This window comes from Opisthocomus hoazin, chromosome 7 (assembly GCF_030867145.1).
Source record: "Opisthocomus hoazin isolate bOpiHoa1 chromosome 7, bOpiHoa1.hap1, whole genome shotgun sequence".
NCBI lineage: Eukaryota > Metazoa > Chordata > Aves > Opisthocomiformes > Opisthocomidae > Opisthocomus > Opisthocomus hoazin.
The window spans coordinates 45,768,304-45,786,035 of NC_134420.1; the positions used below are offsets into that span (position 1 = coordinate 45,768,304).

At 37.2% G+C, this 17,732-nt stretch overlaps 1 protein-coding gene across 13 annotated transcripts in view; it reads right to left on the bottom strand.

The window, feature by feature from the left end:
• RALGAPA1 (Ral GTPase activating protein catalytic subunit alpha 1) overlaps window positions 1–17,732 on the bottom strand; it is a 141,847-nt gene that overhangs the window by 75,066 nt on the left and 49,049 nt on the right. For 7 of the 13 annotated variants that reach the window (XM_075425357.1, XM_075425355.1, XM_075425356.1 and 4 more), the window contains 10 exons: window positions 15,229–16,797; window positions 13,190–13,314; window positions 10,766–10,982; window positions 9,474–9,650; window positions 5,881–6,033; window positions 4,177–4,370; window positions 3,952–4,050; window positions 3,684–3,839; window positions 2,092–2,220; window positions 983–1,108 (listed from right to left, as the gene is read on the bottom strand). In XM_075425357.1, coding sequence (XP_075281472.1) covers window positions 983–1,108; window positions 2,092–2,220; window positions 3,684–3,839; window positions 3,952–4,050; window positions 4,177–4,370; window positions 5,881–6,033; window positions 9,474–9,650; window positions 10,766–10,982; window positions 13,190–13,314; window positions 15,229–16,797 — 2,945 coding nt within the window. The remainder of the gene's footprint in view (window positions 1–982; window positions 1,109–2,091; window positions 2,221–3,683; window positions 3,840–3,951; window positions 4,051–4,176; window positions 4,371–5,880; window positions 6,034–9,473; window positions 9,651–10,765; window positions 10,983–13,189; window positions 13,315–15,228; window positions 16,798–17,732) is intronic. The other 6 variants (XM_075425366.1, XM_075425365.1, XM_075425364.1 and 3 more) reach the window with 3 other exon arrangements.

Sequence of the window (17,732 nt, forward strand, 5' to 3'; positions counted from 1 at the left end):
GAGGGGCCCAAAAAACTGAACACGGTATTTGAGGTGCGGCCTCACCAGTGCCAAGTACAGGGGCACAATCACCTCCTGACTCCTGCTGGCCACACTATTGCTGATACAAGCCAGGAAGCAGTTGGCCTTCTTGGCCACCTGGGCACACTGCTGGCTCAAGCGCAGAACAGTGACTACAGTGCCTCAAGAACAATGTCAGGAAGAATTTTTACTCAACTGCAGTGAAATGTTCCTAAAATTGTAGATTGCTCTCAATAAGGCTCAAGTAAACAGCCACTATACAATAGAAATGAGAAAGAAAGAATTCGCAATCAGTCCCCAAAAGGGTGCAAGGTGTAAAGCAGCTTCCAAGCCATCATCCCTCTCTAAACTGAAACAGTGTGGAAACTTACAGGGAGCCTTTCTTAGACATAGTAATCATACCGGACACACATACAGTAATTAAACACACGAACTGAGCTCTGCCCAGTTTCAATATACTGGCACACTACACAGCTCTGTGTTATGATAGAGAGGGTAACATCTTCATTAATCTTTGCTTTTTGTCTAAAAGAACATACTGATGCACAGAGGTTTTATAAAGCGCCTAGGAACACAGGCAGAATTCACCGGTTGTGAATTCTCAATACATTTATTTAATTTATCTTGAACCTCTCAATCTTCTCGTCTCAGGTGATTAAATCTGTGAGACTGCAAACAGCTATAATGAGGGTAGGCTTGAAAAGGTGAGATAACACATCATTTCCTTTTACAAACATACAAAAACACTTTATTATCAAGTTAATAGCAATTATAAAGTATGTTTAGTAGTATAAAGTTTGAGAAGATTTTATGGGATCTTGAGCCTTATAATCTATTTGACATTATTTCTGAAAAATTTTAGAATCTTAAAATTTTAGTATTTCCTGGAAAAAATATCATATTAAACATATACTTGGTAGTATACTTCGGAATAACATCCAGATATTTTTAAAATTCCTACCTTAACATCTGTAAACTGAGACACAGCAATGTCAGGAATGTTTGGGTGAAGAGCTGGTAGCTCACGGTACAAATTGGGAAAACAGACTAGAGATCCTAAAAGAACTTGCGCTTCCACTCTTGGTGCCTAGAATTAAAAAAGGTGTGGATAAATATATTCTCTCCGCAATAAGGAAGGTGATGTTTCTAACTGCCTTAAAAGAGAACAACGGCTGAAACTCTGCATAGTTATTTCCCTTCTCCTTCTGCAAATTCTGTAGAGCTGAGCAAACCGAGACCACAGCCCCATGGATTGCTATTCAGGCACACCCCATGTTCCCCTTTTCCACAACCGTTAAAAGGAAGTGGAGGAATTGTTAGGACTACAGACGAATGACTGAGCTGTTAACCAGGCTCAGGTCTTAGGTTCAGCTAATTGAATAGGATCTGGAAAATTACTGGACACGACATGAGGCACTGCTGGACATGACAGGTAATAGTGTAAGAAGCTGACAGAGGTTTCACTTAGTACCTTCAGAGAGGTTGGATTTCACAGTTGGTTAAAGGGGGAATGATGTGACAAACAGTCAAAACTCACAGACAATTGGAGGGGAGTATTGTGGAGCTTTCGGAGAGTACAGTCATGCAAGGGCAACAGCCCCTAGGTAATCATACCAGTGTTGCTATGTAAGGCTGAAGTTGCCTGGATAACAGTATCAGAAATACATCTGAATAGTGCAAACACCAGCAGAATTGAGCGCTCAAGCCTGATCATCTCTGTCATTGCACAGCAGATATGGAGGAATAAATACACTTTTTAAATGAAGGTACAGTCAAAATGGACATTTATTTTAAAACATTTTAAAGCACAGATAAATGTCAGTCAATTCCAAGAACTCTGAAGTAGAAGTTTCTCCACTCCAACAGTAATTTTTGCATTCTTCTCGTATTTTGTGGAGGACTTGCATGTGTAGTGTTACAGAATAAACCGCTGACAGTATTCTTACTTGCTAACCATTACTTTAAATTCTGGGGACAAGCTAACAGCCTAGTCAAGGAAAAGCACTGCTCAGTCTTCTCTCAAACCCTTTCCACTCACACATAAATGAGAATGAATCGATGAATACTTACATTGAGGAAAGAAGAAGCAGCCACTCTTCCTGCTGCTACAATGAAATCCATAATAAGCATGGTGGCACCAGGCAAACCAAGTGAAAAGAACTGAGGAGAGCAGTGCTTGATGATTGTATTTACAATATCCTTGAGGAGGAAAAGGAGAAAAAGGAAAAGAAGAGTATCAACAAGATGAACAACGTATGAAAAGAAGGCAGGTGTTTACCAAAGGCAGAGAGTGCAAAAGCAAGAAAGCAAATTCATTGTGGCAATTAATACACTCATTACTGCAGCAGAGAGTAATATAAAAAGATAAATTCCTTAAGCATACTCATACTAATACAAGTAAACTGTGGTATACCTTATAGATCAATTTAACCTTGGACACGAAGGTCCACCAAATATGAAGTTGGTACATTCACTTATATTTAGCTTTTAAGAGTTCGATAAATGATTAACCATTCATTTAAAAATGTAAAGAAGAGATATAGTGAGATAAGCAGCTCTTACACCTTCTTAATAACATGCTTAAATCCTCTCCAACAAGTATCACCTGACCATAACTTTAAAAAAAGGTATTAGCTTCTTCCATATATCCATATGAAACCAAAATACAAAGAAATAATAATAATAAAATGTTTTGTGACATTTCTGGTATATATTCAACACAACGTATTACAGTCTTGTAGACTTAGTAAGGCAGTTTTTAAAATTCACGTACATGATGCAATTTCTTTAACATTATTGGAAAAAGTATTACTAAAAACCATTCCAAGTTCACAGACAGGCAAAAAATTACCCCTTCTCTGCTTTGAATAATTCTGCAATAGTAGTGATATCCCACAAAATGGCAGTATGGTATAAGAAATCTGGATTTGAAATCCAGCAAGAAAAGCAGTGTAAACTGGTTGTTAGAGGACAGAAACTGGAGATCTGTCCTATCCATATCCATTTGTGAAATAATTTTGGACTAGTTCTGTTTTGGCCAGGTAATGAAAACCAGGTTGTCTGAACTTTTGATCTCCCTATGCCTCTAACTGCTCCTTAAAAAAAGTTCGTAAGACAAACTTATTCACATTTCTGATGAAAGCCTTTAAAAAGAGTGTTTAAGCCATACAGTATTTTCAGACTTGTTTGTATTAAAGCCTATGAAAAAGATCTACTCCCCCTGATTAGATATACTTGGTATGTCTCAGTTTGCTGGTTCCTGTACTTGCTGTAATAATAAACTGCTCCAATATAGTGAGCACAATTTCCTTTCCCACTAGCTAAACTGTTGCATCAGGGAGCAAGTCAGAAGAACAGTAGATCTTACACAGATCTGCTTCCTTCTCTTCCTTGCATGCTTCAATCTGTAACATACAATCTGTTAAAAAAAAAAAAAATGAAAGAGTACCTTTTCTGCCCTTGTATTTGCTTGAAATGAACTACAAAAAAAGCATTTCTGATGACATGACGGCCATTTATCAAAGTTTAGAAGAAGTATCAGCCACATAACCATTTTCAAAGACAAAGTTAAATTACTCAGCTGAAAAATCATTTGGTATTTTTGACAAAACTATTTTTAGTTATACTATTTGTATTAACCTGAATTTCATAATTAAACTTACTTGATCAACATGAAGAAGTCCACAGTGCATTATATTGTAGAAATGAGTTAAAAAATCCCTGTTTGGAGAAACATCTTGTCTTCGCTTCATTGTCTTACAAATGAGTTTATAAGCATGTAGCTTCCCTTGTTTGTATTTATCAGTCAGCATTGTTGCCTACAGTTTTAGAACAATATTTATTATTTATAAATATAAAAATTACATTAAAGATTATTCTACAACTACATGAACTTTTATTTGTGTTTCACTGTTCAGTGCTCAAATTTACCTTGAACAGCCACGGCGTTAGAATTCTGAGTGGTGGAATTAAAACTGGTGGAGATGGTGAAGTTAGGTTATCTGTTGAAATACCAAGATTGTCTCTTATCTGCAGTTATTGAAAGCAAAACAAAAAGATAAAACATGTAAGGGAAATATATACAGTGGTGGTTTTTTTCCTTCTGAAAATCCTGCCTTACTGAATCAGGCTGGAGAGGAGGTTCAGTTCTTTTACCTTGGCCAGATTCTGCCACAGTTCACATAGGTAATCAAAAACCTGAGCGTGAATCTCTGGATCCATGATGCTGTTAACATCTCCCAGAATTCCCAACATTCGTCTCCACATCACAGTAGCAACATCTGCATGCCATCCTGTAAGTGTTCCCCCAGCCATCACGCTGTAACATTCTGAGGGGAATTCACTAGTCTCTGTAACGGAAGAAAGAAGCACAGTGAGACCTACCTCTCCAGAGAAAGAAAAGTTTCGATATAACTATTACATACCTAGTTTTCTTAAAACCAAAAGGAGAAAAAAATATATTAGGCTTTCAGAGTAAGATATTTCTTACCCATTCAGCCACATCGACACTGGAAATGTTGAACTACGTGTCTACTTTCAAACTCCGTAGAATTTCCTGTTTCTTATATTCTTTCCATAAGTGAGCCTTAATACCGGTCTGCTGGACCTAGTAAGGCCACTCCTTTTGTAAGTACTGTCTTACAGTCTTTTGAGTCAATGACTCTCCAGAACTCCACCTGCCTGCTTCCAAGTACAATTACTTTTCCACTTTTCATTTTTCCCAATAAAAGACAAAGACGGTTTTCCTTCAAATCTACTAGGAATGTATTTTATTGCAAATTGAAGAGAAAGGTGAGAGTAAACTTATCTCTGGCGACTGTTCTTTAAGCAGTAAATTTATATGAGTGGAGAAGCAGCATTCAGTACCCTAGCACCACAGTCTAACTCTCACCTAGCGCTCTCGACACATCAGCATTATATGAATGAATGCTCTTTTTTAGGTGGAAGATGTTTAATCCAGTTTGTCCATACAAAGAAAACTTCAATAGATTACGATGGCTTAAGTCTACTCAGTTGACGCTTAACTAACTAAAGAGCCACACTAAACTAGCTAACGAGCCACAGTTTTAAAGCAGCAGACATCTAGAATCTCCTTTCCACTCCTCTCAGATTTTCAAAACACCTCAGCACCAGAATTTGCTGAGATCTTCTGGAAATCTTGCAGCTCCTACAGGCATACAAAATCCAAATGAAATCTGAATTCAGCCTAATCACATAGCCTCTTCTTTCGAAGATCTGGACCACTGTGATAGAGACACTAATGGTTTCTAGCCTGTAGATTTCAAAGTACAAAGCAAAATGATGTTATTTCTGTCCATCAGTAGGCTACTTAAAGGAAAGGGGTCTGAAATATGCATCAGACACCCTTCTGTTTCCATGAGACCAAACATGGGAGAAATGGGACCTCTGTATTTATAAAGTGAATGTATCCTAGCATTCAATAGCTAAGATAGTGGAAGTAATTATAAATTTGTTTAAATACGAAAAGGAATACAACCGATATTCCGATAAAAAATTATAACATTAGTTTAAAATTATGTCTTATTACTGGTACATCAATAATAAAACAGTCTATGGCAGGGCAACATACTAGATAAAGCTGCCACGACTCCAAGCATCAAAAAGAACAATTATAAATGTGTGGACTACTAATCCAGTGCTAACAGTTCCAGTTGAATGCAAGATAAAATGCAACAGGTTTTTGTTTGCTTTTGTATCACTATAATTAAATATTTTTAAAAGTGCAGATAAAATAGCCTTGTACAGGATTGTCTACAAGTAATGTGATGCTAGCTACTTCACTACATGGCATTGGAAAGAAAGAAAGAACAGGTTTATATTTTCTGTTCCAGATATTGCCTAGGTCATCTGGCGTCTGTAAAACAGAGTGGTGGAGCTTCTCATCCAGCTGCAGATCCTTCTGCTCAATATGATCTGCATGAAGAGTGGCAGGAGAGGGTGTCTGTGATCGGGATCCAAGAGCAGATTGGATTGGAGAAGCACTTTCAGAGCCTGCAAATGCAATTTTTAACAGTTACCTTAAAAGGCTTTTCTATTTTCTTGAGCTACTGAAATGTTGACTAAACATAGCATTACAAGAAAACTGAACTACTTTTATATATCAAATCTGGGCAAGAAAAGATAAAACTGTAAGCAGATCTCCCTGTGAATGGTGCTCTGAAAGAAAACGAATTACATGCAGGAAAGCTGAGATATGAACATCAAAATCAGACAGGTAAATGGATTAACAGAGCTCTGCTTTAGGTCCAAATAATTTTAAATATTTTTGTTCTGCAGCACTTTTCAGTGTTCTGAACCAGTCAAATTTCTCTCCATGCTCCCTCACCTATATTTCTCTCCAGCAAAACATTTAAGTAGAAATTTTCCTGGAACAACTGCTTTTCCTGGTTGATGGATGTTTGCAAGTTAATTTATAAATAAAAGCTCAAACCAGCAACCGACAATTTTCTATGTTTATCTGCCAATTGGGTTGAGAAATCCACATGGAGGGAAAGTTCTGTAAAGTCAGAGGAATGTTCTTTCCTCTAAGACAGGAAAATACAAGTGTTTGAATGGCAGTGCTGCAAAGGCATTTTTCCGCTATCACCACTGAGCAACATCCTCTCCAGACAACTATGCGATCTCCTCTGCTGAAAGATCTGTGGAGAGGGAGCAAGTACTTATACTTTTCTTCTGCGCTATCTTAGTTTCACTTCCTGAATTTGGCTGAAGATCATTATAAAAAGCTGAGTTCGGTCAGAACAGTCAGACGGCAGAAAAAAAGAGAACAGATATTCACCACATACTTCCCTACACATCAGCACATGGTAAAATGGAATCATTCAAGCCTATTAATTTTAAATCCAAAAACATTGTAATGATGTGTGAAGTTCAGTATCAGAGATAAACTGAACTTTAGGGACAGCAATGAAAAAATGAGCCTTTTAGAATAGTAATTTTCCCAAATTCTTGGCTGTGAAGTGTTCTTTCTTCTAAAGAGAACAAATTGTTTAAAGAACTTGACAGAAAATGTCAGTGTTATCAGAACAGAAGTTGTGGTAAACAAACTTAATTACATTGTTAAACTGCAAAGGTCTCTATCTGACTTAAATGGCAAAGGCAATGAAGAATTTACCATCAGTTTAAATCAACATCTCTATGCAGGACAGATGGACACTATTGCTTCACACAGACTACTGTTTCACTCGACAGGTAATGATACTCTTGTCTTGCTACTGACCACTTGTTTTCCACATACAAAGATAATTCGAAATACACACTTCAAAGATTTTCAAAGATATCTTTGCCTACTTCTCTTCCATCCTGCTCGCTAACCGGGGATGGATGAATGTAGATTGTGAGAAAGAGTAAGAAAGAGTGACGAGGATGACAGAAAGCGAGGGAGAGTGGGACAGAGAGGGAAGGAGATGGAGAGAAAGCGTGGGCAGAGGAGGGAGGGCAGCATCAGGCGAGGGAGGGAAAGAGACCTTCATAAGATGGAAGAGAATGAACGGAAATAATTATGGAAAATTTGTTGAACTACTGGCATCTTCGAAGAAGCACTAAAAGATACTCCAGTATACGTGGATCAAAATATGACAGAGAATACTATGGGTTTGATTTGTTCTAGGAGTAGTAAACAGCAATCAATAGCAAATTCAATCATTTGCTAAGAATATGAAATAATGTCTATATGACATTAAGAAATTTTCCTTCCAAAAACTTTCAAAGCAAAACTACCTAGAAACTAGTTGTTTTCTGAGCAGCAGAACCACCGAAAACTCATCTCTTACAAGTGTGTTTTGAGGTTGAGTTTCTGTATGGATTTACTGGTATCTAATATAGTGAATTCACATTGCAGCCTCCCTGTCATGGGACTCTGCATACAGGCAATCTTCACTAGATAGCTGCCTATCTTTCATAAAATTTCAAAGAACTTAATGTCTTTCTGTTCTATTCTTCTATGTCAGTTTAGCAGAAATTAGACAATGGGCTCCAGTATCGTTGGGGGCATGGAACAGTCAGACAGAGACAGACAGTGTAATTGCACAAGTCTTGCTTCCTCAGGAAATCCAGCTAAAGTTAAATGCATGTGACACAAAAGCTGCCTCTCTAAAACAGTGGTCCAAACAACAAGAAGAGGCAGGCACAGAATTTCTCAATGAACAACTCGGTCACTAATTGCAATCTTCTCAATTCACCTACAGCGCAAACTTGGACAAAAATACCAAACAGTAATGAAACTGTTAACATATAAAAAACAAACAAATAGAAACAGAACATATTTTCTGCGAAGACTTTCAACAAGCACACAGCAAAGAGAAAAATGGACAGAACAAAAGTTAAGCTGAACATTACTGAACAAGCTGAACAACAATGTCCAAGAAAGCTAATACCATGCTTCTTTCAGCAGAAAGGCCATATTAGAAAGTGAAAATTGTGGCCGAGGAAGTAAAGATGTTTTTCAGTATCTCTGAAAATGCAAAGTTTGATTTCTCACAGAGAACAAGACACTATATGTACATGTAAGCTTTCACAGATATGCAGGTACTTGTTCCCAGGGTTGTAACAGGAATGGTAGTGTGTAACAGTTACAGAACAAGGAGTATGAAAACGACTATGGACATCTTTACTTCTCATTTACAAAATCAGGCAAAAGAGACTGTTCTTCCAAATACTCCACAGAGAGGAAGATTCTCTCTTTCAGAAAGGAGCCCATTCAGTTTGGGTTAACTGCATCACTTGGTGGTTGCTAACCTCATTGTTATTCTCTCTCTCAAGAAACAGTTGCAAAGTAAACCAGTGGAGCCTCAAGCGCATCGACTGAGGTTGTGAAACACTGCTTCCTAACAGGCTTACTTTTTCGTGAAAATAATGGGGAAAATACTAAAAGCAAAAGAATTCTTAAGCTACACAAATGGAAACTGATCTTACATGGCACAATAACTGACATTTTGCATACTGAAAGCTCCCAGTTACACAACAGACACTACAGAGGGAGGTTAAGATGGATGTATATAAAAGAATCTCATGATACTTCAGTGTGATACACTGCTTTGAAAGAGCACTGTCAAAACCTTCTAAGGAAAAAGCTCTTCCTCAAAATTAGCTACTTGACTACTGGTAATAGAAGAATGCTTGTAAGAGATTTAGCATACCTTATGTGGTAAGAGTCTTCTCCCTGGTAACTGTACAGATTTTCTCATAAAGGATTTAAAATAGATTTAGCACCAAGTCAAGGGTTATATGGGTAACTAAGTCAGACAAAGGTTTTACCCTTATGTTATTTCACACATTACTTCTCCATAGCAATCAAAAAATAATTGAAATCCAAGAATCATATTATATAGAATATAGATTCATTGCAGAAGCTGGAACTTGCATTCTTCAGGATGGGTGGAAAATTTCTGAAATAAATGCACTTTTTAAAGTTTTTTTTTTAACTACTTTACCAGTAATAGTTGCAGCTTCAGCAGACAATGGTTGCTGATTGAGACTACTTGTTTCCGAATCTATGTGGAGTGTAGTTAGACTGGCCACTTCTTGCTCCTCGGCACTCTGTTGCTGTCCTGAAATTGCATCAGCGTCAGTGGAAGCTGGCGTCCCTGCCTCAGTGCCAAAGCTGAAATCTGTAGGAGGAAAGCACTGTATTAACTTACAACCTAAAAATGCCACTAATATAAAAAACAAAAGTCCAGGACCTCTAAAATCCTTAATGGAAAACTTGTACTTGTATCTCCTATGTTACTATCACACTGTTGCAAAATTTACATAACATGTAACAGCAGGAAGTAATTGACTACTATGAATATTCTCATCCCTGTCACAGAACTGTGACTGTACTTCTGGCAAAGACATTCCTATTGCACGGCCTTACTCTGCTTAGTTCTTGTAAGCACACCTACATGAGAATAAAGTAAAAATAATGGAAACATACGTTAAGGAATTTATCTGCAAAATTTACAAGTTGGAAGAAATACCCAAGTTGGTTGCTAGAGCACTAACTTCAAACTAAAAATATTATGGTGAATGATATTCTAACAAACGGCTTCTTCAACGCTAAGGAAAAAACGTCATGTTGAGATCACTTAGTTGCATGACATCTATGTATCTAAAAATTGTAATTTCTTCAATAAATTACACCATATAAACATTACTTGTCTCTTACATAGTACATGAAGTCATAATTCCTAGCAACCATAATGACCCCTACTGTTGGACAAGAATGGGAATAGATAAATGAAATGAATGAAAAGCATCATGTTATTAAACAAAGCATACTAATTTTACCATATTACACTTAGTATCTTGATTAATCTACAGATACAGAAAGACTGTTACAACAATACCAGAAGCTGCTCTTTATGTTTTACCTAAATATTTTCAAAAAAATTAAAATAACTTTCAAAACAAAAATAACCTTTCATTTTTACAGTTAGAGCAAAACAGACAGATATGCCCCAGGGAGAAGACAATATTGCTCTGTAACTTCTGTTCACTGTTGTTCTGCTTTTTGCACAGTAGTATTCCAGTGCTGTTTTGTTTAGTATACTACAAACATGACAGCCTCTCTCAAGAACTCTACTTGCTCCATTAACATGCTAATGATTTCAATGGGAAATCAAAATAACCTCTCTTTACAGAAAACAGCAACCATGCAACCTCACAATTGAAAAAAAAAAGGGGGGGCGGATTCACAAGCAAGCAAGCAAAACTGCTAATACTTTTGGGAAAATATACTTGCTTTCAAATTTGCGGCCATCATACTGGAAGGCGCTGAACGAGTCAGAGTGGCTATCTGAACTGATAAGGTCACTGCTGCCCGCGCTGGCAGGTGACGTCCACTCGGAAGGCACGCCTGGGTCGTCTATGGGACGCATTTGGTTCTGTTTGTTCAGTATATCAGGAAGGTCTTTAGGAACTTCCAGGCTGCCAGGACTGCTTCCTCTTCTTGTCACATTCTAAACATTGAAGAGACATAAATTATCTTACAATCTTGGATGGCAAATTTACATTAAATGGAAAAATTAATCCCATATTTGCAGATGTCAGAATGTAACAAATAGTTCCTAAGCACCTACACCAGAAACTGTCACGATACTACATATGTAGCCAAGACTTCCCCAACCCCAGATAGGCATCAGCAAGTGAAGAATCCATGCAGTCACAGAATTTAATAAATATAAATTTTATTTACACACTGAATTTTTGGGCACATACCTTAAAAGGCTAGGATTCAGATTAACATGTGCCACACATGTATTAGGTACTTGAGAGAGAAAAATAGTGAAAAAGTACTCCAGATTATGTCTACATTACTAAAGAAAACTTGTTAACCTTGGTTCCAGACACAAGCAGAAAAAAATGTCAAGGAATTTTGTGTTGTCTGGCCTATAGGCTACCATGCTATAAGGTAAAATTTAATGTTCACCACAAGCAAGTGAATTTACTAATTCATGAATTAATTTTCTTATGATTACGCCAAAACCTTGGTATTGACTTGGACACCAAAGACAGTATATAGCAGAAATAAGACATAGATTTGCTCATATAAAAGTAAGCTAGTGTTCTATTTGGAGTCTATTTTTTTTTTTTCCCAGAGATAGGACTGTTTGCTTGAGAGGGAAAAGATGAAAGTAGAAAAGCCATTTTATGAAACAGCTTGAAGTCTTATGCATTATGAGACTGAAGATGACTTCCTTTTAAACAAGGCACGGTCACTTTCCTATTCTTTTACTACCCTACTACTAATAAGAGATTTACTCAGACTGACAAGCTTTTCGTGATACAAGGTTTTAGCACTCAATAGATATAACAACGTAAAACTAATCTCCAGAAGTTGGTACTCTGTTTTAAGAAGGCATATCTATTTCTGTGTGCTAGGTTACAAAATCACTGGCAGTTTCAAAACATCTATTCAAACTTATCTCAGCTGTTTTTTTGCTACCTAAGAAAAGCACCAGTTCTCTTGTCTGAACTATTAACAATCAATATGCTTGCCCATCTATGGGAAAACAAATAGTATTCCCTCTCTTTCTCTCTGCTTCTGTGTCCAGCTGTGATGATTTCTGTTTTATTAATTTGCAGACTAAGTTAGCACTTTTTTTTATAGACTTGAAGTTAGCATTTTTGTCTTATAACTCAAGACTTACTAACAAGAACATTTTTCACCAACAATCAAGTTTCATAAACATGAGTTCAATACAAAAGAGAATAAAGTATACATTACGACAAACTCCATAGGTACTCTCTTGCCATTTATAAAAGATGATGATAAATAAAGCAATTCTTCTAACCATGTTGAAGAATCTTCTTCTGCCCTTTATTAGCAACAGGTAAACTACTTGTTGACAACTTTCTACAGCAACATGTCTTAAAATAATCTTAAAAAATATCTTAAAAAAATTATAAGCTGAAAAAAGAACTGTACAACTCTGACAGGCTACGTTTAAATTGTTACCCATTCTGTTCTTCATTTGCAACTTTTTTATTATTTCCCCTTCTGCTGCTAGTTAATAAAACACTTCTCTTAAAATCAGTTGTCTCATTCTTTAAGCGTTCAACACTAACAAAAAATTCTTGCCTTAAAATTGATTGAAATTTCTCATTATAAAAGACATTCTAAACAACATCACACTTTCAGGAAGAAAGCATATGAAAAGCTGGTTCAATTAGCAGAGAACTATTTACAATGAATTACTCAACACTTGTAAGTGAAATTAAAAAATGAAGGTAAAACATATACTGGTGTAGTTCTGTAGTCTGTTGCAGTGGCTACACCTGTAGAGAGTAGTATCACACTACAGCACAGTACCCAAGTACCCACCACACTGAGGACTGCAAATTTACATATAAATTATTATTTTGAAAGTGTCTGTGTACAAAGATCTTTACAGGTGCAATTATGGCCGTTTAATTCAGTGAGACTATTAATCCGACAATAACTTCTGTATTGCTTCTACAATGAAGATTTAATACATATGAAAACACAAATGGCACAAAATGGCACGAAGCTCTGTCAAACCAAGGAATAATTAAGTGATATTCTTAATTCTTTCTGATTCATAAAACCCAGAGAAACAGGTTTTAGTGAACTAATTTATAACACCATTGACCACTTCACGCCTATAGCATGGACTTACATACTGAAGGAAGTTTAAAGGCTTACCAGTGCACTACCACTGCGGAGTCTCTCGGCTATAAATTCATCCATGAGGTCAGGAACATTTGTATTGCTGCTGCCAATATCACTATCAATAGGGTGCAGCTTTTGACTCATGTCCTCTCTATTAGCTAAAAGCAAATGAACAACTGTATATAATAAAGAACACATCAAGACATTTCCAAAACAAAAGGTAAAAAAATACACCTGCTAATTAACAGAAATAAAAAAATCAAAATTGCCAAACATGCATTTTAAGAACTTCCCTCTTTTAAAGCAGACTCTACTTTAAGAATTAGTAGAGCTTCTTCTTCCCACTAAGCAGGGGTTAGTCGATTTCCAGTATCACCTTTAAGAGCAAGAAGCTTATAGGTAAGCACTACTCAAAGTTGTTAATGCTTGCTTTAAGGATACAGCATATATTCTTCCTCCATATCACAAAAAATAAGTAATAAATCCTAAAAATTTTATATGATTCCTACAGGCTCCTTCTTCACTGCATTCCTAATGAAGAGCAATGTGGTGGAAAAAGTAACCTAGGTTGTAATATGTACCAATGACAAATGTCAATGTGGCACTGTATATCATTAGTATAAATAGTGAAAATAAAACCTTATATAACAAAATTACATGCTAGCACATGGAATGAAAATTCAAACTCCGGGTGGTGAATGGTTATGAACAATTAATTAAGTTCACCCAATTATCAGTGTCATATTTTCGATATAACTATACTGTTCATATTTAACTGTGGCTTACACCTCACTTCATGCTCTCCGCCTTTAAAGTCTTCAAGTTACTCCAGTTCATGCTCTCTCTATAAGAATTTTTCCCTCAGTGTCATCTCTCATGAGACCACAGTGTAGCTTATTCTAATACTGAGGCTCTGTTAAATGTTACAGATTTCAAATAAAATCTACTTCCAAAATTAGTGCTTTCTAGAGATCTCTTTTTCAGAAGTCTAGATTCTGCAGAGAAGCAAATCGCTTTTTGGAGACCCATGACAGTCATGCTCTCGTGGTGCTTTGCTTACAAAGACTGCCCTCAGGTGGCATTAACATCTCGATGCAGGATGCGTTACAGAATCCTCTGTTAATCATGCCAGCATAGCAACGGGAAAAAAGAAAACCTACATTACTGCTGAAAGTTAATTTATTGCTCATTTAAGGTTATTTAAGATGTGAACTAAGACAATGGATATTAGAGCGACAGCCTTCTTTTTTGATCAGTCCACAGAGGTCTCAGAGTTAGCAGGAGAAGGACTATCATGAGACCTTCGTGAACATCCACAATTCCAAGAAAAAAGAAAGCAATGAAAGATGTTGCTAAGATGTAACTGCACCCATTTTGATGAACGAATACAGAAAGACCTACAGCACGTTTTGAAAAAGATTCAAACAAAATCTTAAGATTAGATTCACAGAGAACTGCCATAATTAAATCCTTCCAGTAACAGGAGATTTCTATTGAAGACTGTTTTACAGAAGTTAGCTAAACTGACCTCCAAATGTAAATTTGAGGGGCTTTTTTGTTTTGGAGGAGGAAAAGGAGGAGGAGGAGGAAGAAAACACACTAAATGAACCTGAAATACAATTAGTTCAACCTAGCTGGTTGAGAGCCAGGTCCTTCTGACAAACAAAGTACACCCAAGAGTGGACTAGTACATTCTGATAACATATGCATATGCCAATCATTCAGTAGGCTGAATTTTAAGGCTCTGCATGGTAGATGAAAATTCAAAACTCTCAAGGCTTAATGCTTTGTTAGGTCATTTACTGCCTCTTCCTCTTCCCTAACCTGATGGTGTTCAGCAGCAAAGAGGTTCAGCTAAATATCTCGAAAAGGGAAATTAGTAAATTAAAGTATGTAAAAGTAACTTATGCTGGGAAAAAAATCAGCTGGCTGTAGGCGCATGCATAACCAAACAGGGAAAGCGGTGATCATCCCAAAGCCTTTTGATTGCTTATCAGAGCTTGCTTCAGTTGCATTAAGCCAAACTGGTGCTGCCTTTCTCCTTTTGTGCTCTGCACACTGTTAGTGCTCACCTGCAGCTTTCCTTCCAAAATAGCCCATTACATGACTGTACAGATCCCTCAGTGGAGCCTCTGCTGGCATTCTGTTCTGCCTCTGTGGGGAAACATTTGCCTTCGGCTTCGAAAGAGCATGTACAACAGTTTTATAAACACCACCCAGGGAGCCCTGCTGTTGGGCTGACTCCTGACCTGATGCTCTAAAGGCACTACGATTATGGAACTGATTAACTGTAACACCTTCTTTTTGCAACATGGCTGCTTGAGCTTCTGTAGACTCCTTAACTTGCTTGCTGCCAGCTGAAGCAGCACTGATTGCATCTAGAGGTCTATATACTCCAGGTCTAACCAGCTCCGGGACAGCTGATGAGCTCGTGCTTGCACCGGTACCGCTGTTGCTGCTACCACTACCGCTACTACTGAAGCCACTGAGTTTTCGAAGTCTTGCTTTCCAAGCGGCCTCTTTGCTCTCAAGAGGATTGTAAAATTGAACCGATTCTGTAGATGGCCTAAAAGTAACATGAACGCTATTTCTTTTTTTAGTCGTTATTTTCATGATTTTGGCCCTATGAGTTACTGTTTCAGGTATACTCCTTTTAGTTGGTGACAGTTTGCTTGTGCCTGTGGTGTGAGGCATTTGAGGGTTAACTTGTGCTTTAGGAAGAATTTTCTTTGCATGCATAACACGTGAGTTGGTTACTCTTTCATTAAACTGGGTACTTTTATGCTTTTCAGCTACTGCTGTTTCGACAGGTAAATCTACATCAGCTTCAGTGGCTGCTTGCCTGTACAGGTATCTCTTCCCTTCTTTGCTGCTAGGACTACTCGACCCATGATTGAACATGCTTTCATATTGTTTATCAATATTCAACTGTCTGGCTTTATCGAGCGCTTGGTTTCTTGTAAAAACATCTACTTGAGCAGGTGCAATATTGCTTATAAAGCCACTCTGGTTTTGGTCTAGGTGCAGCTCTGTGTTATCAGCTCTTTCTGTAACAGTAATGCTATTCGTGCATTGAGCAGTCTGATCTCTACTTTCTAATCCATCCAGTGGTAATCTATCATTCCTGTTTACTGATGTATCAACTTCGTGAGCAGAAGCCTCACATTTATCTATCTCAAAGTTACCGCAAAGGTCTTCTTTTTCTTTAAGATATTCTCTCAGAGAGGAAAGGAGATCATCTTCACCTTCAAGGTCAACATACTGGCTTTGTTCAAATGCTGTGTTTGCAAATTCTACCGTCCCTATTAAATGACAAAGATGGTCATAAATACTATCCCCAACTTCCAAGGAGGACTCTCTGCTATTTGTATCAGTGATATGGCTTTCAGTGGATCTATGCATTGAAGAGGTCTCAGTGGAACTCTGTAAGCTTGGAGCGTGATGGGATGAACTGTCAATGACAGGAACTGCACCTTTGGATCGTTCAACTGCGAATGGTTCCAGGATGTCAGAGGTGCTGCTGCTTCGTGGCAGTGGCTGTTCCTCATTTAATGCACCAAAAACTTCACTTGGAGCATCCTCACTCTGTGAAAAATGTCTGACTCGAGGTGGACGTGGAAGAATTTGAGCATCGTCAATGTCTGTAGGAAAAAAGTGTATGTAACATGCACTACAATTTACACACAAGAGAATATTTATTTACCACTACATCCTAATTATGTGACTTTAAAAGCCAGGAAAGTCCAGAACCTTGTTTTCTTATGCACAACAAAAAAACTTTTTCCAGTACTAGAGTGTTAAAAACACACGCACATAATATCCAGTACAGAATGTAATATAAATGAGTTAGACCATCAGAACAGTTTTAAATGTTAACATGCATGAGAACAAACAGTGAGACCATGGAACGTTTGGAAATACAGTTAAAGCTAGGGCTGTGCCAATAAGCTGAATAATTCAACCAATATTTTTCCAGTTAGCTTGTTCAGGAAATGGTTACCTGGAATACAGATTAGCTTAACAGTAGTGCCCTTCATGGAATTTACATCTTCAGAAAAATGTACAACTCCAAAGAGAACAAGTAGGTTTTCTGGAAATTTACAACTGTTTATCAAAGCAGCAAACTATTACTTTTTTCATAACTTGGGTGAATATATAAATATTACTGAAATATCAGAAAGAATACTATCATACAATTACGATATTTTTGGCATATGTAATGTAGTTTATACCTAAAGACTAAAGCTTTTAAATTACAGGGAAGAGCTGATCCTATACAGGAAAGATGACTATACGTAATTGATATTCAAGAGATAGCTTTTTTCCCTAGAAGGATGTTTAGTCTCTCATCTTCAAAATACAGAGCTAAATACTAAACGGAGGCTTACCTCCCTCTCTTCTTTCAGTTTTACTCAAGCAAATGTGACATTTAAGAGAATTACCAAATTAAGGACTCTGCTACTGAAAAACATCTTGCAGCCTCACAACAGTTAACATTAGCGCAAACCCACTTTTGCTTATGAAAAACCAGAACATTTGTTACAACCATTTAAATCAGTGATTCCTTATTTCCATT